At 44.0% G+C, this 27,544-nt stretch overlaps 1 protein-coding gene across 3 annotated transcripts; it reads left to right on the top strand.

The window, feature by feature from the left end:
• Positions 1-937: 937 nt before the first annotated feature.
• On the top strand, positions 938-27,544 carry dse (dermatan sulfate epimerase). 3 transcript variants are annotated; one of them, XM_079360380.1, is made up of 6 exons: positions 938-1,108; positions 6,410-6,879; positions 13,158-13,411; positions 20,581-20,820; positions 22,078-22,285; positions 22,881-27,544. In XM_079360380.1, exons 2-6 carry the CDS (start codon positions 6,455-6,457, stop codon positions 24,625-24,627), a joined length of 2,874 nt encoding a protein of 957 aa, XP_079216506.1. In that variant the 5' UTR covers positions 938-1,108; positions 6,410-6,454; the 3' UTR covers positions 24,628-27,544. The 3 variants fall into 3 exon arrangements, with proteins under 3 accessions (XP_079216506.1, XP_079216507.1, XP_079216505.1); XM_079360381.1 differs by lacking the exon at positions 938-1,108 and adding an exon at positions 5,052-5,305; XM_079360379.1 differs by lacking the exon at positions 938-1,108 and having other exon boundaries at positions 6,128-6,879.

Genomic DNA, 27,544 nt, shown 5'->3' with positions numbered 1-27,544 from the left:
GGGTGCACTCACAAGGAAATCTGTGTATGTAAGCATGCAGTTCGCCTGATTACTGTGAGTGCCTTGCTCAAGCACGGTACACTTCCTTGGACCTGGCACAAGCACAGGCACGAAACGTGGACAGCCTTATTTTATGGTGAGTCTTTTCTGTTTCTGACTAAAACAACTCAAAATAAATCTCAAAGTCAGTAAAGCAGCGGTCTTATTTTTTTGTCTCGATTTGGAGACTTGACCGCTACCCCCTTTTTTTATTCTCATCAAGTCTGCTGTCTCTTAAACTAAGCTGGCTGCATGATCACATCAAGACATTCATGTGTGATGTACAGAGCTAACTGTGCTCAGGCCTGGTTCGTCCTTGAGCAGAGTGAGAGCAGGACAGTGGGGGAGAGGGGAACAAGCACAGTACGGGATAGCTTATAGTGTGTGTGCACCCTAAACCCCAGCAGGGGCTCCAACTGTGCACATTTAGCAGTGACTCCAGGAAAGCTCCCTAATGGAGCCCCCTCTGACAGCACTCCCTCTCCATGCCCTGCTGAACATTGCATGTGTTTTTGCTATGAGCTGGCAGACATAACGGTGAATTTGTGCTTTGGGCCCCGACTGACTATAATCGCTGCTGACTGTTCTGTCTTTAACTTTATGAATAAAAATCTAAAAAATAAACCCATTGAAAAAAAGGGGGGGGCTTTGCTGTTCTTTGAGCCTGTGGAGAAACATTATAATCAAGTGAAAGAAAACTCTAGAACTAAACTGTGACTGGATTGTGACTTTCACCTCCTACCTGTCACCTCAGTGAGTGGAAGGAGGGCGAACACATGAGTTCATTAGTTCTCCTTTAAGTCCCCCCCAGCCCCCCCCCCCCCCCCCTCCGCTCCTCCTCGCTGCCCCTCCTCATCCGCCAGCATGACGCTCCCTCTGCGCGCACACATTCCTTCTCTCTCTCTCTCTCTCTCCCTCTCTCTCTCTCTCTCTCTCTCTCCCTCTCCCCCCTAAAACAAAACTTTTCAATCACATTGATAACCACTCTGAAGACCTCTGCTGCTGTGACGAGAGAGAAATGAGCGTGGAGACGACGGGGACACGGATCTGTGAGCAGACCTTCTGACAGGTACGGACCCTTCACGCGTTTTATACCCCTCCTCCTTCACTGTTTCCAAAGAGTTTTCAGGGCTCGACTTCTTCGGGAACAAGGCTCCCTCTGTGCGCCGATTGTTGGATTATCAATACCATCGATCATGACCTGTGCGGCTGTGAAAGTCCACTTTGATGAGAAGTGGAGAGGGAGGAAAGACTAGACCTACCGCAGCTGAAGAAGATGTTTGTGATGAAACGGAAGCATAAAGGAGACAGATTTAAAAAGCCTTTAGAAGTGGCACTTGAAGGATTTCTTATAAAGCGCAGGACGCAGTGGTGTGTCCAAAGACAAAGGCTCTCTGAAGGAGAAACTCCATGTCACTTTGTCTTTGTTTTAAATGAATCATCAGATTTTTTTTTACCTTCAGCTGTGAAAAACGTAGAGTGACAGATATGAATCACTACGTTGGGATCCATTTGAACGTGAAAGTCATGACCAGTCCCCAACCTTTATTGGCTTGTGACCCCACTTTGACTTCACAAAAACTCTGGGGACCCCAAACAGCCAAAACACATCCAATGTTTCACTCAAACTAGTGTTTCATCCACCACGTGATAGTTTCTGTCTACCTGTTGAAAGTAAGCCTTCATTTCAGGTATATTATTATTGAGGACAGGCAGAAAGGCGGGGATAAGATTGATGCTCAAATAGAGGATTGTATTTGTCTGGGTCTGATGTGTTGTAGTTCATATAGTCCACCGTGGCTGAAGTGGATAATGTCTTAATTCAAGCAGAATGATCCAAGATGTTATCATCTCCTTTGATAAATAATCTGACATTTCAGGAGCCTGATTTAATACAGTATATAACTCAGTTTATAAAGCTAATATTTGCATATCCGTCTTGTTATCTTCTAAATATTTCCCTTGGAAAATTGAAGTAAATACATTTGATATAAACACATTAGAAATAAGAAATGTGATAGTGCTTTCATACTGCATTGACTTAAAGGACCACAAGTCACATTAAAGAGCCTGAGGTGTTATTAAGAACACTATTAATATAAACTCCAGAGTTTATGATGAACAATTAATAACAAACAGTGAGTCTGCTTGTCCATGTCGAGGGGCCATAGTCCGTGTTTGAATCCGACCTGTGGCTCCTTTCCTCTAAGTCACTCTCGCTCTCTCCCCAGTGACTCTGTCCTCTGTCCTCTCTCTGACATAAAGGCATAAAGAACCCCCCAAAAAAAGTACATTTTAAAAAAATAATAATGGAAACAGATTCTGATTTTTAAAGATTTAAGAGTATCACTTTACTTGTCTAAAATGGTCAATGGACAGTAAAATATTCACCAGGGACATTTTGCAAGTACTGTAAGAATTCAATTTAAGTCCTAGCTTTTTATTAACATTCTATAACATGACCCTGCCTATATTAGGAGTCAATAAGAGACGGGCCTCCAATTACACTAAAATAATTCATATTCAACCTTTCATTCAAGACTCTTCAGTGACTCTTTTAAATCAGATTGCAGGTTTTTCAAAGCAAAAGGTGCAGAAACCCGTAAAGCCTTCTTCCCAAACTCAGCTCTAACTTTGGGAACAACATTTTCCTCAGTGTCCAAAGATCGCAGTTTGTGGAATCCATCGAGTAAAAGGTCATCCCCAATCATTCCTGGAATAGCTTTGTTAATGATGATATACCGATGTCTGAGCTGCCGTGCGCTCAAAGAAATCTTTGGGTGTTTTTGCCTTTATTAGATTGACAGGACATGTTCAGAGGAGAGAGGGGAGGTTGACGTGCAGCAAACATTGGATCCTCAGACTGCATGCACCTGAAGCAGTCCGGTTGACTTTATAATAAAGTACACGGATGAGTAAGAAAGTCACAGTCTGTTTTAAACCTCAGAGCCCGTGAGACACACTGTCCATGTCCAATACTTCCTCATCATCATCGAGGTCAGGGTGTTGTTGTGCACAGCAAAGATTAAATATGTACAATATGAGTTCAATCATCACTCATTTGATTCGCCCTGCGTCATGTCTTTAGTTGATGCAGATGTAAAAACCTTCAAACACAGGGCACTTCCCGAGTACTGCTGAGGTGCCCTCGAGCAAGGCACCGAAACCCCAGAACCACTCTGGTGCGCTCCCTGCGTGGCAGTGTGAAGCAGCTGCACTGATGCGTGTCCACAGGTCCTGTTTGTGTGTGATTCAGGACTGTGTGTGTGAAGCTCTAACAGAGAGTAAACCAGAATATTTTCCTCAGGGATTCATTTAGTTTGGTTGGGGGTTCGATTCCCAGCTCCTGCAGCCACAAGGTGCTCCCATTGCTTCGTCGTTACCATCAGTGTTTGAATGTGTTGGGTTGACCTGCGGTGTTAAAGTGAGTCTGAGTCTTCAGAAGACGAGAAAATAAATATAAAAGCTGAAGTCCATTTAGCATTTGAACCGTGATGAGCTTCTATTGGAAGTTTTACGGTAATTGTGAATGTCAATATTAAATGGAAAGGTTTGTTCAAATACATTTTAGACTGGTAAACAAAACAAATCATTGAAGTGTATCACCTGAACTCTGTTGTGAAACAGGGATGGAGATTTTTGTGAAGTTTAAAAGACAAGTAATTACAAAATTAATTGTAAGTAGAAGCTCAATACGGAATCACATTTGTGCCAAACAAAAAAAAGTAGTTAAAAAAATATTTTACTATTCTTACATCGATGAAAAAAATAGAGTATGTTTTTTTTTTTTTTTTGAGGGACATTTATCCATGTCTGGGCTAAGCCCCCAATCTCCTTAAACCCTAGAAACACCCCTGTGTCTGAGTGAAAACTAACATGCATTCACTGAAATGTTGAACTGACACGCTCTCCACAAACATGTGAAAATGATTAATATATACTAAGTTCAAAATTAACTGAATACAAAAAAATAATAACACAACTGGACAAAACCAAAGATATATTAATTTGCAGAATTTATTTTAGGTCTGCAAAATTAAAAGATCCTCCTTCCAGTTCCCATTATCAAACTTATTAGTGTGCATGATTCAGTATTAAAAGTTTCAAACAGTAGAAACAATCACAGAGGATCTGTGCGTCCTTGTCTGACTTTGTGTCCGAGTTGTCATATTCTGTCTTGCATTACGTAAAGCTGTTGAAAGTAGACTCGTAATTAAAGATGAATTTTGTTATGATTTGCTTACCTTGTTATAGTATAATTAAATATATGCATAAACACATTAATGTATTGATAGTTTATAGAACATTACAAGCCTTCTCTATGTGTGTAGGAACTACAATGATATATGCAACACATCCTGGGAGCTATTTAGGATCGGTACTTCTCTTGCATGCTTTTGTGTACAGCTTTCGCTCATCTTTGGGGCCATGTGTGACACAATGGAGTATGAGTCCACCTGAAAGAAAAAAAAACACATCAAGGAAAAATATGAGTCCAACAGCCACAAACAGGCCACGGCAAAGCTCTCTGTTCCTTTCCATGATGTCTATCAGGCCGTAAAGTTGTAGTCCCACATGAAGCTGCCTGAGCATGATGGTTCACCTTGGAGCGGAATGGCTCTTGATATGTGTACAACAGATTTATACATAATGTATCTGTAGTGATCATAGATGTTAATCGATATCGTGACTGATGTCTCATCCTTTGTTAGAACAGACCTTACATTGAGCTACCTGAGGCTGCATGGTTGGCTGCAGGAGGGGACTCAGTCAGAGAGAGGGAGAAAGCAAAGGATCACTGTGTTGATGAATTCCATTTTTAAACCATGCTGGTCACAAACGGGTTTTTTTGTAACATCATTTTCATGTCCTCAACAGATTAGGATGAAAATTGGCCCTACTAATAAATATTATTACCCAAACATCTGAAAACAAAAACCTACTTAGCGTTAGCCGACGTCATGTTTGTCTCAAATAGGCTACACCTCTTTGAACCCTTCTAACTGCAGGGACAGTGTCTATTATCAGACAGAGAGGACACGGACAAATGTTTTTCCTTCTGCCGCACAGAACAACGTTCGGGGCAGAGCTGTCACTCAAAAAACTCATTAGCCAATGGGGACGCATTCCTCATAAATCCCGCCCACACGAGAGGTTTATGCAGCGCAAACGAGAAAGCCGAGCGTGAGAGCGAAAGTCTGACCAGTGAAGAAGAAGAAGAAAAGGGAACTGTAAACAAGAGGTCTGATGATAAGAATAGTAACATGTAAGAGAATACTATAATGCTTTTTTTCTTTTATATATCTCTCTCAAAGTCTTGTTTTTGTTTGCAATTTCACAAGTTTTGTTTGACATTTTTTGGCACAAATGTGATTTTAAAGTGCTTTGAGTAGTCAGAAGACTAGAAAAGAACTAAACAAGCTCAAGTCCATTTAGCATTTAAAGCGAGGTTGATGAGGTCCAACTGTTCAGTCGACTAAATGTGCACATCGTTAGTAATAATTATAACAACAACAACAATAATAATAATAATAATAATAATAATAATAATAATAATAATAATATGTGTCAGATCTGTTTAGGCTTTTGGTGTCCTCTCTCTGTGACGCTGCTGTAAGTGTTTAGTGTGTAAATTATCCCACGGTTATCTCGTTGGTTGTGTCGAGGCTGAAATTCACCTCATGTGACCCGTGACTCTTCATGAGGTCAAAGCCCGAATGTATCCTGACCTGATTCAGCCTCCTTTCTGTGCACCAACTTGAACTTTCCCTACAGCAAACATGCTCCTGCCCCTGACTGCTCCGTGCCTCAGAATGGACTCTTATTGTCTAGACGCCGTTTAAATCACCACCAAAGGCTTTTCCACACGGCCTCTGCCAAAAGCTGCTCTCAGGTCATGGAATTTACTCTCATGTTCTGGGCACAGTCTGCGGTGTAAGGGACTCAGCAGCTTGGTTCAGAGGTGCTTTCATTAGACGGGAGTAATGTTACTGCAGTAACGGCCCGTTTATGACCTCCAGGCCTGGTCTGGACGGCTGGGTGTGCGTGGCGTGGCGTGGCTGGTCTGACATGAGCAGCTCAGCAATAAATCTGAGGGAGAGCAACGTGAGGTGACGCGGATGATTTGTGGATCCTGTCATTATAGATTCAGTGGGTTTAATCACATTGTGTGTAAAACAATGCTCCGTACCAGATCAGACAGGAGTGTAAAGTGGTCGCCTGTGCAGCTCACGGTCGGCCTGCGTCCATGTGGAAAGCCTGCATCATCAGACTACAGCTGGATCTAATTATTCAAAGAATGTCGAGCTTTTGTGCAGAGTACTGGGCTGGATCTCTCAAATCCTTCTCTTCCCCCTTTTCTCCCTCTCAGCTGAGCTCCTTCGGCTCTGCCTCAGTCCCCCTCTCTGATGAGACGATGAGAGCCCACACCCGCGGGGCCCCCACAGTCTTCTTCATAAGTCTGCTGTGGCCCTTGCTCGTCCCGGCGGCGGCAGCAGCGGAGGTGGACCCCAGCGGTGGAATCCCCTTCATGGGAGGCAACTACGATGGTCACCCCATGCTGTACTTCAGTCGCGGGGACGTGGAGGAGCTGCAGTATGCCGCGGCGGGGACTCACCGGGATATGGCGAGGAGGATCCGCGAGGCTGGGGAAACCATGCTGGAGCACCCTGAGGAGTACCTGCCCCCCTGGAGCCCCGCCGAGTTCAGCGCCCGCTGGAACGAGGTGTACGGAAACAACCTGGGCGTGCTGTCCATGTTCTGCCTGCTGTACCCGCACCGGGCCGGGGCCCTCGACCTCGCCAAGGACTACATGGAGAGGATGGCGGCTCAGCCTAGTTGGTACATTTTCTGTTTCTTTTCTTCAGTTTGTTTTGCAGACAGCTTGAAACTCATTTCCAGTCTTTAGTTCGTCTAGTCCAGTAGACAGTGTGAGGTTTGGCCGCTGTTTTAATTGGTCTTCATTTTACTGTTCAGACGGAAACGTTTGTCAGTGTCAGTCACATGTGAGTCATCTTTACCCTTTAAACTTTAGTCCACTGCAACTGAAGACATTAAAGTCCAGTTTTAGTCCTCAGATAAGTTTCATTACTTTGAGTCTAAACGTCTTTAAATTTTAAATGTAAAAAATATATTGGAACCAAGGCGACAGGGTTGCAGCTGTTTTTCTTAACCGGTGGACACGAAAACAAAAAACGTCAATAATACTAAAGAAACAATCGTAAAACGATCACAGGGAGAAATAATGACATCTCACAAAATGAAACTTTGAATGGATGACTTTTACCTTCCCAGTGTGATGAGCAGCCAACTTTTCCTTCTGAACCTGGTGTGTATTTTAGCACAGAAGACAATGACCCCACACGCCCCCCTCTGTGATGTAACATCCGGTGTTTCCACGGCAACCATACACAATTGGTCAAGGCAGCTGCCACTACAAAGCAAGTCCCTTTACTACTGTATAACTACATGTTCCTGTGGCTGTGATAACGGGGGAAAATATTTCAGGCAATGTTATAAAATATTTAAGTAGCATATGTTTAGTCCATTGTTTTAAATAATTGAGGTATTTTAATGTCATAAATAAAATTGGACATATTGTGCGTTTACATGTCAGTGATTGAAGGTAGCATTATGAAAGTATAAAAATCCAGTCCCACCAGTCTGTCCCTGTTTGGATGAGTGGAGGACCAGTACCTTCTATGAGGTGAAATGACAACGTTGTAGTCGGCTCTGCGATGTAACCCCCCCCCCCCCCCCCAACATGTTCTTCATCTTAGTCTTAAAGCTCTTAAATCCTCCCCCTCGGAGGCTTTCCTCATCAGTCACGTCTCAGGAGGTCTTTCTCTGTGGGCAGAGCTCCGGTGAAGAAGCGTTGTGGTCCGATAGGTCTTCAGTTCAGGAAATATGTTTAGCAGCTGTTTGCTGAACGTGCCACATCGCCTCAGATGAAAGGAAATGAAATGTTCAGATGTGAACTGAATGGCTCACTGCTGAAGCTCACGGTCCAGGTGACCTGATGTATCTGCATAGACAACACGGTGGTGAACGTGTCAGCACTGTGATTGACTGGTGACCAGTCCGGGCCGTACCCCCACCTCTCACCCAATGACAGCTGGGATCTGCTCAGGCAGCATCTTGTAGTCAGTCGGTCAAGTCACAGCAAACATCTACAGCTCTGTGAATAGTAAGTTTATAATCTGACACAGTGACCATCGTGATAGACAGAAAGTTGTGTAGTCTGATCTCGGCATGAGCCACTAAAAAACAATTCTTGAAAAAAATCCGTTCTACAAAAAAAAAAATTCTACAAAAAAACCAACGAAAAACGCTGCAGAACACATGACAGACCGCTCGTTAAATTAAATGTCCCTGTGAATCGTGGCAGTAAAATGTGTTCTGCAGGTGGCGGTTGCTTTCCTCTCGGTTTAACTCTGGATCAGAGGTCACGTCTTCTAAACTCTTAAGGGAGGAACGTGTGACTTTTTGATCCTGTAGATGTCGCCCTTGAGCACCAGCAGGAAGCCAAAACAAGACGTCCAGCCTCGCTCCCCTCACGTTCACATGAAGGAGGTGAGTGCAAGCAGCAGATAAAATGATCCCTGGCTCGAGCTGCCTGAGGCCTGCATTGTCGTGTTAGCAGGCTAACGTTAGCGCCCTTTAGTTAGCATACATATTTACACGGAATGACCATGATCTAAAAACACTGACGCCCAAATAAGCAGTGAGTATGCTCTTCTTCTTTTCTCTAGTCCTCGACTAAAACAGCTTTTACACACGAGGACGTCCCATCCATGTAAACACGATGTAAACACAGCTCTAAAAACAACAACGTCTGGAGGGACTCGAGCTTCTCAGACAGTCAGGACTCAGAGACACATTTACACAGCATAGACTGGATTTATGATATGTGTAAAATGTTGAACCTTCCTCTTTAAATTCAGTACTTTTTTTTTATGGTGGATTCATGCCCGTCCTTTTATATATTTCCAGAAACAGAAACATCTCCTGATTAATTAATACAGAAACTCAGATTCTGTAAGACGCAGTTACAAAGAAAGTAAACTTACCATTCAAGAAAAGCACAAAGACCAAGCCGTCTGCATCCATTCAGCTGAGGTTTGGTCCCAGGCTTTTTAAAGTCCACCCCGTCTGAACGCCACGCAGGCCTCAGCCCGTCAACTGAGCTGCCTCATTTCCCTCACAATTCCATTAAGCTCAATGAACATTAGTTCTGCCTGGGCAGTGCAAAGTGGCTGAAGTAGATTACAGCCTTTCAGCGAGTCTTACTTCTCCAAAGCGTTTTATTTCTCACACTGAAGGATCGGGGGTGTCAGAAAATCACGCTCGGAGGAGGATGTGAATTCACGGTGACCTTCTGCTGTTCACTTGTGTGAACTTACAGGATCCCGTGATAAGTGCTGCCTCTGTGTTTTAGTCACATCCTGGTAAACATGATGAATTCATGTATCCCTGTTTCTGAACGCTGCATCTTATTTGTGCAGACCTCTGTGATGTTTATTTGTTTCTTTTGCCCTGGACAGCCTGAACCTCTGACCAGAGGCGAAACGGCACAAAGCCCCAGAAAGGCAAATCTAATCCATCAAACACACTTTGATTCCTGAACGACTCACAGACACAACAAAGGAGCAGAAATCTAAAGATGCTTGGAAAAGAGGGAGACCTGGAGGGGAAAATAAAGATAAGAAGGTGAAATGGGGAACAAAAGCTCCTTAACGCGTCGCTGCCCACAGTCGGTCTCTCTTACCTGACTCCTCCTCCTCTGAGCATGGAGCACTCAGGTGTGAAGCAGGTGGAGGGAGACTCAAGGAGAGACTCTTGATGTCCTCCATAAACCCTGAGCCCTTACTGCCTTCATCACCTTTAAAGTGCAGCAGGATGCAAGAGCTTGAAAGTGCACGACTGCACCATGTCATGTGACATGAGGCGTTTGTATTCAACGTTTCTTCCTTTACTCACTCACAGCCGGGGCTCTCATGAAAAGTTCTACTTCATGTGACACAGAGAGAACAGGGCTGCGAGTTACGGTGGCTTTGAATGTGTGCATGCTGGAGGAGAAAGCCTGGCTTGATTATAAAATCAGACTTCTGCACTGTTTGTTGTAAATGCTCATCGGAAACTGTGGAGCCCGACAAGGAAGCACTAAACTCTTTGACTCTGAGGCTGTGTTTGTTTGAACTAGATCCATTAAAGCCCCATTCGGTCTGTTTCCATCTCTACGGTTCGACCAGCTAGGGGACTCTTGCAGGTCCATCTGTCATGTAGGGAGACGGGTCGGAGCTCTAATCCCTCTTATTTTACTGCATGACTGCTGCGTTGCCTCCGGCCCCTGGGCAGGAGGACGGGGGATTTTCCAGCAGCTCATTCCTGGGTGGGGGTTTAGACAGTGTGGAATGAGCGCCGTTTGCAGGATGGGTGTGTGTGTGTGTGTGTGTGTGTGTGTGTGTGTGTGTGTGTGTGTGTGTGTGCCACTGTGCAGAAAGGAGAGGCCACTGAGCATGTGTTTTCACGTCTGCAGAACATTCGCGTTGAGTTTCCCTTCGTGGCCGCACTTTTATTATGGTCACTGAACCTCTGAGGGTTTGTGCCGAGCGGCTCCAGGAACCAGGGAGCTGTGGTATTCGTGACCTCCAATTATGTCTCCCGACAACTCCAGGAACATGTTCTCGATGGAGAGCCTCTGCTTTGTGGCAAAGTGCTGCATGCTCCTTCTTTTTTTCCCCCCTCTTTAACAGTCTGTGAAGAAAAACATCCAGAAAGCAAAGTGCTAAGCCGACGTACAGGAACCTGCCATTTGTTTCTTCATGTGTTGCCTTATGGTGCAACGTAAAGGAGCTCTTTAATCCATGTGGTTTTCATTTACATGACCAGACAGGACGTGGTTTACACATAAAACCTCAGCTGCCACTTAACATGTGGAAACCATGTATGATCAGCATCCGATCATCATTACATGCTTTATTACCGACACTTTCTTTTACGTACTAAACCTGAGAGAAGTTATTTTGTCACCTAATATCTGACTATTAGTTCAAAAAGTTAATTAAATCTGTATTTTATGAAGTAAAAAAAAAAACATGCTGTCGGCCCACACACTCGGTAGAGTCGGTAGTCTCTCATTCAGGAAGGTCTGGGGTTTGATCCCCAGCTCCTGCAGCTTCCTCATCGATGTGTTTTCTTGAGAAAGACACTCAAGCCAGAGTTGCTCCCACTGCTTCATCGGTGGTGTATGAATGTGTATATATGATTGTGTTAATACTGATGGTCTCTTCACACAGCAGCCTCTACCATCAGTGTTTGAATGTGGAGTAAAAAGAGCTTTAAGTCGTCAGACTCTACAAGCTCAGGTCCATTTACCATTGAACAGTCAGGCGTCTGAGCCTCTGTGCTGTTTCCTCTGATTAGTGTTCGTAGTCATAGTTTTGACCAAATCCTGCATCATGTTAAATGTCTTCACTTGCGAGTTGAATAAAGGAGTATCTTATCTTTCATCAAACTTAACACACACTCTGACCACTTTGAAAAACAAGCACTACATGAAAATCAATGAGTGAATAGATATAAATAAATGTATGAGATTAATGACATATGGGGGCGCTCTACAGCTTAGCGCTTATGTCGTGTTCCCCATGAACGGAGGCTGCAGCCTCGCTACAGGATGCACCTCTTCCACTGTCCTGTGCTTTACTATCTGTTTAAAGGTCAGTGTCAGGCTGGCAGTAGCTACTGACCAGAGCTACAGCGCCAACTAGTGGTCGGTGGCTACAGTACACACCGTGTGACAGGCTTTGGTGCACTTGACTAAGTGAAGTCTGAAATCAAACCGGTGTTACATCTTGACCCGATTCACAGCGAGTCCACCGGACTTCATGTGACTTCATTTAACTAGAATACACAGAAAAAAAGACAAATAGTTTCATATGGGACACGTCACAGAAAAAATACAGTGTAAAGCAGCAAGAGTCTGATACCTGTGGAGAGGAGAACAGATGAGTATCAGAATCAGCTTTATTGGCCCAGTAGCTTAAACACACGAGGAATTTAACTTTGGTAAAACTGTGTTAACTTTGTACAAGGTTTAACATTGAATATCAACAATAAACACAAAATAAACACAAATAAGCAACGACTGAGGACAAGTCTAAATAAGACAATGGTGCTGTGGTGAATAGTGCAAAAGATGCTGAAGTAAACAGGAGGCAGACATTGTGAGTGATTTCATGACTGGTTTGCCTTAAACATATGTTTAAAAGTATAGTTACTGCCCTTTGTGATGTCATGAAGGGAAAATGTCCAAACAGCCTGTTTGAGCACACATGTCCTGAAAAGTGGAGCGGGCTAAAAAAGATGAACTAAATTCATAATTGGGGAGTTTGTAGACAGAATAGAGTCACATTAGTGTTAGCTAGCTGTAACATAAACAATCCTTTTGTTTTGTGAGGTCAGAAGACGGTCTGATGGATACAGAGCTACTATGAAACTGTTTTCCCTTTGCACACAAAATAAGTTAAAGTAGAAACCAGGTAATGAAAGAAAAGACCACAAATCAGTAAAAAGAGAAATTACAACGTTAAAGCTAACGTGAAGAATCTGTTGCTCTGTTAGATTTCAACTGTTCTTGAAACGTCGGGCTGATTTTCATCTCCACATCTGAAGTCCATTTCTCTTTAATTAAAGTGGGCACAACGGTAATGAAACACCTCTGGCTCTTTTTACGACGTGATCACCGCGCGCTCTAAAATTCACAGAATCAGCATCTCAGATCCGAGCGCCTGTTAACCCGGAGAGAATTTGCGCACGCCACACTTTAAATGTGTCTTTATGACGTCTGTTTATTGCTGCAGCTGTGAATGCGGCGTAAAATGCTACTTAGCTTCTTTATGTTTCGCTGTCAAAGTGATTAGACGTTTTACAGCCGCCATGATTGAAGGTAATTAAAAGGTTTTCCAGTGGAAAGGTTTCTCGTTTGTGTTAAATAATTTGCCAGGATTTAATTGAAACGCTGAAAATTTCACACCTGCTTACCATTGAACGTCTCCACCTGCTCCACACGTGTCGATGCTTTCTCTTCAGCTTCGTTGTCGTTGTTTGTGCTGCAGGTTAGTCAAAGACGCCCCCTGGGATGAGGTTCCTCTGGCGCACTCTTTGGTCGGGTTTGCCACCGCCTACGACTTCCTCTACGAGTACCTGAACAAGGGCCAGCAGGAGCGCTTCCTCCAGGTGATCGGCAACGCGTCGCGCCTCATGTATGAGAAGTCGTACGTGCGAGGCTGGGGCTTCCAGTACCTGCACAACCATCAGCCCACCAACTGTGTGGCTCTGCTCACAGGAAGCCTGGTTTACATGACACAAGGTGAGAAAAAGAGAGAGAGAGATAGTTGTGTGTGTTTGTTTGTGTTGGTTTGATCTGGACTTCTCACAGTGTAAAAACAGACGCTGACATTGTTTTAAATTGTTCTGAACGCTGTTCATCTTCTCTTGAGGATCTTTTTTCGTGTTGTCACCAGACCTCCCTCTCCTGAACCTCTTGGATGTCTGCGCGTCACTCGCTCCTTTTTCAATCTGAAACTGAAGAGACTTCAGACCCCGGCCAGAAAGAACAAAAAGTGGGAAGGTGCAGAGCTCACTTTTGCCCCTAAAATCAATCAATCAATCTATATTTGTATAACATCAATTCATAACAGGTGTTATCTCGAGACACTTTACAAAAAGCAGGTAGAGGACCTTACTTATGACTATATTACAAGAGCCCAGCTTAATCCGTCATAGAAGAAAAAACTTCCCTTTAACAGGCAGAGAGCTTCAGCAGACCCGGGCTCATGACGGACCAGCCGTCTGCTAAACTGTGCTGAGCTTGAGAATGGGATAAGGGGGAGATGGGACAAGATGCAGGAAGAAGGATAGGATAGGTTCAAAGGGGGGGATTGGGTTTTTTAAGCGGGCCATCCTCACCAACCGTCCTGAAGAACCTCAGAGAGCTCAGGAGCTCCTAAAAAAATACAAAATCTGGACGAAAACAACTAACCAGAAAAATAAAGGCTGACAATAGGACTGCTGGGTATTTCCGGCACTGATGGTGGAAATCTGAAGAAAACACAGTGAAGGCAAAGAGCTTCATATTGAGTGTGTTGTGTGTGAGAGTTGGAGGATTAGCTGCTGTGCTCAGCATTAAAGAGCTTCAGGCCGACTGACAGACTCTCATTAGTCCAGTTCACACTGTGGATATGAAGCCTGTGTGGTCTAAAGACTGATAAGGATACAACTGTGGATGTGTTCACATGAACAAAAATAAGACAAACATCAATATACCAGTTTTGTGTCTAATCACGTATCTACCCCGTGCCCAGTTCAAATGTCCTATCAGCTGCTGTTTAACGTTACTATGGTAACTCATTATGGTCGTGAGTGCTTCTTATTTTTCTTCCACGAGTGATTTTTTTCCTCTACAGGAAGTTAGTCTGAAGTTGGATATCTGGCAGACGTTCGCTCTGCTTCGCTCCGGGTAAACCGAACATCGAACCTTCACGGCGGTCACACAGCTCATCATTAGCTACAACAACGCGAAAAAAACAAAAAACAAAGCAAAAATCCTGGCGCGCTCCAAACTTGACACAAAGCGAGAGGTGGAATCTGAACATGGTGAGTTTAAGACAGAGTGGACTGATGAATATGCATTCTGCTGCCTGTGTGGAGCACGACACAGTTTAACCTGCAGTGAGACAGTTGCTCTTGTCTAAAGTGGAAACGTAAAACGTTGTTATGAAACAAAGAGCAGAATTACACACAAAACCAACACCAACACAAAGCTAACACCAGTGTCTACGCCTGGCCCTCACACCTTTAGTGCCCACCTTTAAAGAACTAGTGTCACGTTTCACACTGATGTGGTCAGAACACGTCATGCTTTGCCTTTTTTTTGTTCGGAGGTCTAATTTTGGAATTACCCTGGACTGATTGGACATTTGCTGAGTGGACCTTTTGAGTTTCTAATTGAGAACCCCTGATCTAGTGTCTTGGACATTCAGCATGAGGTCACCTGACATGAACCCCTCTGCCAGTGTCGTCCAGACGACCTTCTCATTCTGTGATCTGTCCCTCTCCGTGCGTTCCCCTGTGAGCGCCGACATGATTATCCACAGCTTAGTGTTTCTCTTTGTTTTAATATCCTGCTCTGAATATTCAGTTCGGGTCAGGAGAAGGTGGATGCCTGCGGTGCAGCTCGCTTCTCTTACAGGGATTTGATTCCTGGCAGAACAGACTCGATCCTGATGGGAACCAAACGACAGCAGGCTCACTGCGGTTTTATTTGTCGAGGGGCAACAACAGACTCAGCGCTCTGTGAACAGTTAGGAGAGTTGGAGTCCGACCCTGTTTTTGCCCGAGCAGAGGAAAGTTTGATCCAGCTCTGCCTGTCTGGGACACCTGGGGAGGAGACACAGCAGAGCTCGTGCAGAGAACAAAGTTTCTCATGGAGCAGCTGCTCAACTCATAAAACTACAAATGTTCTGCAGCGACGATGTTTGCTTGTTGTGATGTTGTTTATTTAATATCTGAGAGTGCGTCACATCCCTCGATTCTGCACAACATAAGCTAGATGTTTTAAAACAGAAACATTTAAACCGTGGGGCGGCCGGGGCTCAGTGGTAGATACTGTTGCCTCTCAGCCAGAAGGTTGGGGGTTTAATCCCCAGCTCCTGTAGCTGTCCCATATGTCCTTGGGCAAGATATGTAACGACAAGTTGCTCCCTCTGCTTCATCAATGGTGTGTGAATGTATTTAAATGGATTTGTTTTCTGTCATATGCAGAGGTGGTTTAGGGACTATTTTTTTAAACTTTTTTTGTTGTTGATATTTTTGGGGGCATTTTTTCTTTTATTAGATTAAACCGCTGAAGAGAAACAGGAAATGTTGGAATGGGAGAGGAGGGGATGGCATGGGACAAAGTCGAATTCAAAACACCACAGTATCTACAATCCTAGCCTCCTATCCAGTACCCTGGTTTAGGGACTTTTCAACCAAATTTGGGAGTCAGACCCCAGACTGTAAATATTAATGGAAGAACTCCATAGGCTATGGCGGTCTCTATGCTGGAAATGATGTCTCCCCCTAACTTTCAGTCGATCTAACTACAGTTTGAGAACTGGAGCTGAGGCGGGTTTAAAGCCTCTTGACAAACACCGCGCCCACCTGTCAACCATGTCAGTAACACGCCTTATTGTGAATAACGCTTATCCTTTATGAAATCAGAAAGTTCTCCGTACGGTGTGTACCGACTTTGTTTTTTGAACCAGGCTGTAAACATTTTAAAAACAGACTTTTTTGACTGAGTGTGTGCTTCTGTGGCCGGCCTCTAGTGGACACTCAATGAACTGCAGGTCATCACTTTGTTCCAAAACGTCTTAAACAGCATGTTTTTTAAATCAAAAAGCCTAAAAGCTCATTTTATCTGCTTCATTTCCAGCCTCTCTCAGGTGCCACATGTAACACTGTGCAGACGCTGCGTACTGTAAAAGAATCTCTCATTTCCTGTGCAGAGTGATGACTTTACATCCAAATATTATTCTCTCTGGATGGCTGCGGATAAATGGAAACTTTCCAATAAGCCCTTCAAAAATTCTCTCCATTGTTTATCCACAGGCACCGCGAGCGTTTCTGACTTATTATTTTTTTCTTCATTTTGTTCCTTAAAATAACACGCTGAATGAACACGTCATGTGTCACTCAGAACAGAAATCTGCACCCCGCTCGGCTCTTGGAAAGCTCTGACAGACTTTGGTTTAGATAACCGGGTCAGTACATTCCTGCTGCATGTGTTTGCTTGTTTCTGCCTTCAAACTGGATGTTTGGTTGTGCTCTGTTCCTCAGTTCTTCAACAGTGAGCGACAACGTCACCACTCAGGGTACCGCACACTTTAAATCCTGTGAAAACGTGTGAACTTCTGCTTCTGTATCATTGCGTCAAGTCCATTATTGCACATATTTCATCATACAACAGTAAATCAGATTGAGCAAATCTGATTGGTCAAGAGGCTTTCCATTAGTGACCACAAAGCCGAACATCATCACAGGGTCTTTTCACAACATGCATCGATTACAGAACAGATCCATCGGGTTAATCATTATCGAATCAGACTATGACCCTAAGTGTCACTCCCCGTTAGCTAAGAGTTTTAAACACTTTTACCTGACATCCACGCTAACACAACAAGGCAGGCCACAGGTGAATGCAGCTCAAACCTGGAACAACTTAATCCTCAGCTTGCACTTTAAACCTTTATGCAAACGCGATGGGAGGGGGGTCGGAGGTGTGTTGCTCGGAGAGCGGCGATGCCAGATTGGCGGAGGTTTGTTTTGGTTTCCTGCTAGCGCTCAAGGGCGACATCTCCTGGATCAAAAAGTCCCATGTTCTTCTTTTAATCATTATCGTACCTCAGAATCACACACAACACGCTCTGATTTCTTGTGTCAAACTGCTACTGTAAGTATCTGCTCTGTGGTTCATTAGCTTAAGCTACTGTAATGTAGTTTACCCGACACACGTGTTGTTAATGCTGTGGACTTATATTATGGCATGTTTCCTCTAATAAGCCAAATGAATCCATGCACATAGCATTAAATAAACTGTGTGAACAGATGGTTGAGCTTTCTTAGACTAATGATGTTTATTTTTCTCCCACAGCTGTCTTGAGAATCCACCTTTCTCCATTCGAACCTTTAATGTTTGATTTAATGTTTTGACATTTGAGGGAAGTGACTGAAGCGTCTCCGAGCTGCTCTGGCTCTGCACTGTGAGCGCTGCCGACACACTGTTGCTGTAAATACGTCCTTGTACGTGCCAAGTGTTCCTGTTTGACAGTAAATACCTGCTCTGTGTGAGCCGGCACTCCCTGAGCCCAAAGCAAACAGTGCTGGGGACGGCTCCGGTGGAGGGGGCGGGTGTCGTCTCAGGATTCGTCCATAGGTTGAGAGTGTTTCTGTGGTCACTCGCTCTCATAGTAAACTCTGTGTGTGATCTGTGTGTGAGTATACACACTGCGGTGTGTCATGATTTCCATGGAAGTGTGTCGAAGGTTTCTTTTGGTCAGAGACTGAGACAACTGTGTTTGCTGCAATGCTGTCTTTCATCTTCATTCCAAATCATGAGGTCATTTTTTTAATGTTCGAGGCCCGATTAAGAAAAGGATCGCACTCGCTAAACCTGTGCTCATGAGTTAGAAAGACGAATTCATGAAAGGTTAAATTCCCTCCCTTGCTGCACGTATTCAAATAAACCATCATGCAGTGATGGGGAGAAACTGGCCCTTTTTCTATTCAAATCAGCAACACTGTGAAAAGCATCTGATTCACAAACACCAGCGCTAACAGCAAGTTAGCATCCAACACTGTGCAAAATCCAAAGTGCAAAATCCTGCAGTTTGTCAAGTGTCCACTAGAGGGCACATTGACACACCCCTTTAAAAATAAATAAATCAGTTTTTACATCAGAGATGTTTACAGGCTGGTTCAAAAGAAGAAAAAGGTCTGATTAGTTATTGTCATAATGGGCACATAAACGTAATCAAGAATAAATAAAAAGCTGTTAGGCTATATAAAGGAACTACACCACCGCTGAATCAAGCTAACCACAGCTAACCACCGCTGAGCTTCCATCCACGTCAGCGTTACAGACAAACTCTGAAGTCCTAATTAACCAGTTGTTAACAGCCGCCTTATGTTAAGTGAGAAAAGGCTTCAAAATTCACAAGCGTTGAAGTTCCAGATGTACTTTATGTCGTAGAAGAAAATCGTTTGTGGAGTTTGTGTTAACCCCAGAAATGATTTCAAGCGTCCAACTGAAATATTCAAGATTTGGAGATGATGAAAACAGAAATGCTAAAATGCTAACTCTTTCACTCATTAGTGCAAAACCTTGTTAGCTGGGATTAGCATCACGGAGCTACCGCGGCATTAAACGTCCAATAAATCCCTACATGGAAAACGGACAATGTAAATGTGTTAAATCATTTAAAACGTTGCACTCGTGTCAACAAATTAAAAAAAGTTCCGATTCAGGCTGTAAATTAAGTCCACTGATGGTGATGTTAATATGAATGATGGTGGTGGAGGATGATTCTGATTGGCACGCTGAGGCGGCAACCTGCCCGCAGGTGACTGAATGTATCGTGCCATGTCTCTGTCGGACTGGCCTGCCAAGAACAACAAAGCAGCACGTCCATGTGCACGTGTCAGGAGCCGCTTTTCCATCTCGGCTCTACTGCTAGAAACAGAAGAGATTCAATGTATCTGAACTACTACAAATACAAAAGCTTACGCAATCTGTTCCTGTTTCTGCTGACTTCCGTAAAACACAACACAGAGGCAGCGCGAACGTCCCTCTGTTTCCTACATCCTCCTGTTTTTCTGACTCACACACTGTAGAGGCTCACTTCCAGTAACAAACCCTCCAGAGTACTTCACACGCAGACGTTACCCACAAGGATCCACTTCCCCTGAACAAGAAGGCTTGGCTGGTGACACAACTTACAAAAAAAAACTCAACTTGTTCTGCCATTTCACAGCCTAATAATAAATCAGAGTGTTAGGCAGGCTGCCACGTCCTCCAATCCATTTGAACTTCAGTAAACTCAGTGGAAGCTTTCTTTGGTCAAGCTTTTGTTTTCATCTCCACTTCCTAAGATCAACAAATGTTTTATCTGAACCTTTGCTTTTAGTCTTATCAGATGCTAAAGTTTAATGATTTCATATCCCGCTGCAAACAAAACAAATCTTTTTAACGTGCTACAAAACACATGACATGATGGAATATGTGTAACCTGGAACAGAGCCAATTAATCAGCCAGCTGATATTAGCATATCCAGTGGCTATCGGTGTTAGCTAATCTAGTCCAACAGCATGTTGTTTGAGAACTGTAGGAGCACTCTATCAGTTCTCTTTCTACAACAGAGGGCGCTACATGGATAACTATAAACATATGGGTACTGGAATTACTGATCCTTTTTCAGCCTCACGTCAATGTCAGTAAAAAATCCCATATCTGTCGGGCCGTAAACGTGTTAGCAAAAATTAAAATTGGATAAGTAACGGTTCGATTTTTTTCATGTGCAGCTAATGCTTTTACATTTTCAAGAGCTTCCTAAGTTTTTGCATGTGATGAGTTGTATCCTCATGGGATCGCGTGCGGGTAAATTCCCAACGATTTATTGTTAAGGTTGTCAGCAACCAATGGAAGCACGGTCCCCTGGACAAACAATTATCTCCAATATAAGACATGGAGTGAAAAGTAGCAGAGCAGTGTCGGTCAAACAGCGGGCATTGTCAAGAGACTGTTGTCATAGAGACAAGACGTACACACAGCACTTTAATTCTCAGTGTACACTTCCTCCAAGTGCTCATGAGCACCAGGCTCTAAATTGTTCCGCGGGCATAACAAACAATCCCCATAGTCCTCTAGTTTCAGTATTTTATTAATGCATAAACCTCAAAGTATATGTTAACATTTAAACCATGTCCTCTTCTTCCAGGTTACCTGCAGGAGGCCTACCTGTGGACCAAGCAGGTTCTGTCCATCATGGAGAAGTCTATGATCCTCCTCCAGGATGTGACCGACGGCTCTCTGTATGAGGGAGTGGCCTATGGGACTTACACCACCCGCTCTCTGTTCCAGTACATGCACCTGGTGCAGCGTCACTTCGCCATCGGACACTTCGACCACCCCTGGCTCCTCAAACACTTCGCCTTCATGTACAGGACCATCCTGCCCGGTAACTCATGTTTATCCTTTAATAGCTGTGAGTCTTACTTGATACATGTTTCTCTGCAGTGTCTTTATTTCTGCAGTGAAATCCAGAGCAGGTGTTTCCTTATCTGTGAACGGCTGACTCATGCAGTTAGTATTTTTGGATGGTTTATTTGTAATAAAGAAACAGAAACTTCTCTATATTAGATTAGATGTTGAAACCACCTGAGGCTGCCACATCAGAGTATCTCCTCTATGAGCTGACGTGAGGTATGCATGCGTGTAGTCATTCCCTTCCTGGCAGCTGAGCTCAGACCCGCAGGGATCTCTCGTGTCCTGGAAGTCTCATCTGAAGGTCAAAGGGAGGGCAGCCTCCGAGGAGGGGCCCCTGGGTCAGACTCGGACATTTCACAGCCCCCTACCGAGAGTTTCTGTATTGTGGCGTGGCAGCACTCAGAAAGCCCCGCTAATTACAGCAACCGGTAGAGCCTCGGATCAGGAGACAGAGGAGCAGCTCTCTTCCCCCCTCAGACAGGAAGACGAGGCCTGATCACCCTGAACTGTGTCTTTAGCAATGCTGACTGTTGCTAAACCTGACCCTGCATGTTGTCTGGGAGGAGGAGCCATAACAGCTCCCTATTACAACTGTGCATTTGCACTAAGACACCTGTGGTGGGCGCCAACACGCATCAAACTGATTTCCTACATATCGTCACTTTAATGCTAGTTGAGCTCGACGTTCTGACAGTTATTGTTGTTTTTTTTATTTTTGTATTGTTCATTGTGCTTCAAACCTGTTTATTGTGTTTCAAACCTGAACAGCACTTTGGTCAAATGAGGTTGTTTTAAACTTGACTAGCTGCCAATACTCTCTGCTTAACCTGCGTTTGCAAAACCTTAAATAGCTGTCACTAATGTGGTGAGAAATGCATTTGTTCTGCAGTCTCACTCAGGGCGAGTTTATTGCAGTTGTTGTTGTATGATAACTTCTGGTTGACTTAGATTGCCTGTGATTGCACGCTGTAGTTTTTATGGATGGTTTCTAAGAACTCTGTCACCACCAAGTGTCTACATGATTACAGACAACACAACTGTGAACACTAAGTGCCTGCTTTGGGACGGAGCTGGGTCAAGACAGAGGGGTCTGCGCCCAATTATTTAGTTCTGAGAATAGACGTGTGGTTGAAAATGATTCCTATATGCTGTGTGTGGCTCTGCACGCAACGTCAACATGAGATCGTTCATCCTGTAAATATATCCGTTTTTTTTGCTCTCTCAACAGGCTTTCAGCGGACTGTCGCCGTCGCAGATTCAAACTACAATTGGTTCTACGGCCCAGAGAGCCAGCTGGTCTTCTTGGACCGCTATGTGTTGCGTAACGGCAGTGGAAACTGGCTGGCAGAGCTGATCCATCAGAACAGGGTGATAGAGGGGCCGGGACAGGCTGGGAAAGGCCAGAGGTGGTGTACTCTCCACACAGAGTTCATCTGGTGAGCTGCTGAATTTGATTTCACAACATTTCAAGTGGAGTATTTAACTTTTCTTTTTAAAGTTAGATTATGTAAGATGTATGCGACACCTATAATACCTTTACATGAGCAATAAAACCAGGGTGACACGTTTTTCTAAATTAGGAAAATGAAACCCAATAACCAAGTACAATGAATACAAAGTCCATAAAAGGCATCATGAATCAATAAGTCAAGGGTGTAGCATGACTGAAAGTTAAACCCACTCTGTGCTCTGATGAATCCTCACAGACGGTTTCTGCTCACGAGTCATGAGAGTTGAGAAAGCGCTGATGATCACTGTAAGACAACTTGTCTTCCACTGACCAATGTTATTTTTTTCTGGTTTTCTTTTTTAAAAAGGCATCCTGAGAAAATATATAAAATTGTAAGAAGTTGACTGTGTATGAGTGGTAAACTAACGATGGAACTGATCCGATCTCATATCCATATCGGGTCTGATATTGAAGTAATTTACGCATTGGATATCGGACTGACAAGCTCAAGTCCATTTACAATTTATTTATTTTTTTTAATTTATCATCAATACTTGGTTTGTTTGTTTGTTTTTCTTTAGGTATGATCCCAACCTGATTCCCAAGCCTCCCTCAGATTTCGGCACACCGCGACTCCACTACTTCGAGGATTGGGGCGTGGTGACGTACGGCAGTGCTCTACCTGCAGACACCAACCGTTCCTTTCTGTCTTTCAAGTCTGGGAAGCTTGGAGGTCGAGCCATCTTCGACATGGTCCACAAGAACAAGTACAAAGAGTGGATTAAAGGGTGGAGGAACTTTAACGCGGGCCACGAGCACCCTGATCAGAACTCTTTCACTTTCGCTCCCAATGGTGTCCCGTTCATCACCGAGGCGCTCTACGGGCCCAAGTACACTTTGTTGAACAATGCAGTGCTGTTTGGCTCTGCCACATCAGGGAGCTGCTTCAAACCGTGGACTGGACAGGTAACGGAGGTCTGCGACTCAAAGTGGTTGAGGTACAAGGTGGGGCTGGCTGCTGACGCCCAGGGCCAAGTGGAGGCTGCTTTGGAGAGACAAGGAATGGTCTTCATCCGTGGTGAGGGAAGTTCTGCGTATTCCCCCGAGCTGAAGATCAGAAACTTCCAGAGAAACTTGCTCCTTCTTCACCCGCAGCTACTGCTCCTGGTGGACCACATCCACCTGGATCCAGACAGTCCAACAAGGGCCATGAGCGCCTTCTTCCACAACACGGAGCTGCCGTTCCAGGGGACGAAGATAGACGGTGTTCACGGAGCGTTTGTGTCTCACGGTGAGGATCGATACAAGATGTTCTGGATGGACGACACAGGCTTCAGTCACAAAGGAGTGGCAGGGTACTGGAATTACCCTCGAGGCTACCCGTACAACGGATCTAACTATGTGAACGTCACAATGCCGCTGAGGTACCCTCACTCCAGAGTGGCCTACATTTTCTTTGGACCAGGCGTGGACGTACAGAGTTTTAGCCTCCGTGGAGACGATCAGAGAGTGGATATCTACCTCGCCACCAAAGATCACACCTACACCATCTACCTGCTGACTGGAGAGGTCACCAGCAAGCCTCTGTTCGCCATGGTGCTGCAGGACCACAAGAAGATCGTCTTCGAGAAAACGACGACCGCGGTGGAAACCTCGCCCGAGGAAGTCGAGGAATACGTCAACGTAATGGATGACAACCTGCAGCACGTCAAGCCCGTCTTCCAGCAGATGGAGAGACACATCCTCGGACGGGTTCTCAACACGGCCAGTTTCCGTAAGACCGCCGAGCGCCTCCTCCAGTTCTCCGACAAGAAGAAGACGGAGGAGGTCATCGAGAGGATGTTTGCAATGTCCAAAAAACAGGGGAAGGGGAAAGGGGGGAGGAAAGTGAACCTTGGGGAGAAGCTCTCTGAGAGTCTGCCTGATCTGTTTGCTCAGATTGAGGTCAACGAGAAGAAGGAGAGACAGAGGACTTCAAAGCGTACGTATGAGGACAGTCCAGAGGAGGGGGACGCAGACTCCAGGGCCTTTATGGATTATCCAGATGGCCGTAGAAACAGAAAAGGGGCCTTTGTTAAAGGCCGCAAGTTTAAAGAGGTTCACATGGTGGCCACAGTGGGGAGCGAGGGTCTCTCCAGCACCGCCTCCTACATCAGACTCTTCCTCCTCCTGAACACCGCCACCTTCTTCCTGCTGCTGGCCGTGTTACTGACTCGCTTTCAGAGGGGGCGGAGCTTGCACACGCAAAGATGCTTCTACACCATCCTCGTCATAGACTGCTTCATCTTACTATACCTGTACTCCTCCTGCTCTCACACACAGTGCTAACACGAGGAGCGAGTGGGAGGGGCCGTCCAACTCTCAGATCGAACGAGCTATCACGTGAGCTGTTTTCACACATGCATGTCCTGAAAAGTTTCTAGAAAGATTCAGGAGGACGTCCCCTCAAATCCTCCACTTCACCTCACATGGGGGCCAGGCAGGGGGAACTCCTGAGGCCAGATTTGACATCTGATGAATGACAGGAAGGTAGTGGATGAGGCAACAGAGTCTACTATACAGCCATACAATGAGAACATTTACCTGTCTATCAGTAATGCTTCGACAGAATAACATTATCAACAAAGAAAGATAAACTGGCGAAGAGCACGTACTGTAATGCAGCAGTTTAATTACATGCACAGAGATTGCATCCGCCGATAAATGTCAGCACCCCCTCCCACTCGCTCGAGGAGAATTCTCCTGATTATTTCCTGCTGCGTTCTCACATCAGCTCACTCTGACTTCACTTGAAAGAAAAAAAGAAAAAAATACGATGGGGCTGGCAGGAGTAACGCATGCATCACGTTTGCAGCTCAACTCGAAAACGTCAGGAGTTTTAAGCAAGTGTGAAAGCAGCCATGGTGAACTAAAAGCACCGCACACCTCAGTCTGAACCCGGTCTTTATTACAGAGGATTTGGGCCACTTTTAGAGAAAACTCAGAATTTGAAGTTTTATTTTGATATGCCCAGCTCACATGGGTTTACATGACAGCGTGATTTAAGACTTTCCAGGATCGAGTGCAGAGGAGGTCTATTCATTATCATGGAACAAGAAGAGAAAGCAAAATCAAGACAAACACTGATTTAAACGACCGATCTGGTTTTGTTTTTTAAGCTTTCGAAACAAAATGAATACACTTAAAAAGCCATTCCACTTTTTGCACATTTTTACATATTTCAAGGTTTTTATCAGCTACTTCCTGAAACAGTAAATGTCTTCATAGACCCAGATATCAAAGAACATGGGACACAGTCCACACTTCATATTCACATCTCCCACAAAGTCTGTTTAGTTGTAGAAAATATTTGAATGGACAATGGCCAGAGGGAGTACGAGATCTTCACTGTGCGACAAAGGATATTGGACTTCTTGATTCTGATTGATCTGCACATGTTCGTTAGTTTTGACTTGGACAGAACATTTTCATATTATTTCTTTTTCATACTTGATCAAGAGCTATTTTGAAGTTTGACATTTGAAAAATATTTAAATAAATATAGATGGTTCAATATATGAACATAAAGTGTCCCAATTAAATAATAGTCCCCCAAATCCCTTTAAGTCCAAATGTGACAAGCTGCTTTTATGATACTTCATACGTTTACCTCTCTGCAGATATTTCTGTATGCGTAAGGTTATTATGTTACTCTTTTATAGCTGTTACTCTTTTGGAGCCATGCTTAATGTAAAACTATATAAAGTTATTTTATTTCTCTTGATACAAAGAAGTAAGTAACATCCATATTCCGTTTTTAAGCGTTCAGGTTCATCCTCCGTCCATCAGTCAGTCCATGTTCATAAATAATATTATATCATAATATAATCTGTGAAGAATATTGTCAGTAGTTGTTTCATATTAACTGTCCTCCTGGAGTCACAATCAGAGATTGGAAAAAAAAAAAAGTTTTATGTGAAATCATACCTGATGAAGCCATGAGGTTAAAGGTCCTCCTCCCTGTGACATCGTGTCCTGGATAATCTAGTTTTTCATCTCCTATCTCAGGTTCATCAGAATAACACTGCCATGAGGTCCTGATGGAGGAGGAAGAAGTTTGATGTTCAAAGCTCTCTGTGACCTCTCTTCCATCCCACACTGTCCGTCCATCCAATTTTTCTGCTGATTATTTTTTAAGTGATCCGACACGGGGCAAAGATGTGGGTACAAGACACGATCTGTAGGTGGAACAAATACAGGGAGCATCGTACATTGTTAAAAGATTTTCAACTGCGGCCGTGCTAAAAAGGCGGAGCGCTTGTACAAAAAAAGACACTGGGCGCTGCACTTTTTCTCCAGGCAGACGCTTTCTGCTGCGAAAGCTCTGTGCTCATTGAAAACAACTGACAAAAAAAAAGAAGCTAGGTGGACAAAACTGAAAATACTTTTTTCTGATAGGTGTACACCGGGAAAGAGACGTCTCTGAATCAGCAGATACATATTTCTTTAGTTACATCACATCCCTGATACATACACTTAACTAACCCAATCATGTGGTCCAACACTCGACATAATGAACGCAGATCAGAGCTGCTGGACTGTGATTAGAGTGTAGGACAAAATAACCATGTAAATCTGGGTACTTTTACTCGCCGAAGTCGACATACAGCCATGCTCCCGTGTTTAGGTAGACTAACTTATATTGTTGCTCTATTTGTTAAGTAATGTACAGTATTCTCTCAAACAATTTCACTATACACGTATGTGTTCTCCGTCCTGACCGCAGTAATAAATCATTGGTAAACTACGACTCACATACAAACCCAGGGTTACTAGATTCACCAAGAAACCATTCTGAAAACTTTTTAGAAACGTGTGTATCCCTTTCTTCTATACCGATAATATTGTGAGAATCTTTAAATGTTTTTTTCTAACATTGGCCCTAATCCTGTTCAAGGTCTACATATGAGGTGCTCAGGAAAAACAACTGATTCCAAATCGATGTTCTGCCCACATAAAGAACCCGATCAGCTCTGACGTAAGCAGCTTCTGTGGAGCTTTAAGAGTCTGTGTGAAGTGAAGTTTGGGTTTTTTTTCAAGTTCAGAGGTGCTGCCCGATCTCAATGTTAGCCACTAAAAAAGAAAGAAACAGCTGCCTCATCCGTCTTCAAATACACATGAATGTATATATATGTGAAAGTAAGATATATTTTTTATGGACTGTCTTTTTTTTATACCATTTGTAAATAAATTAACTACATGCAAA

Source organism: Symphodus melops, assembly GCF_947650265.1.
Source record: "Symphodus melops genome assembly, chromosome: 1".
Classification (NCBI taxonomy): Eukaryota; Metazoa; Chordata; class Actinopteri; order Labriformes; family Labridae; genus Symphodus; species Symphodus melops.
This window is presented reverse-complemented; position numbering and strand designations above follow the sequence as displayed.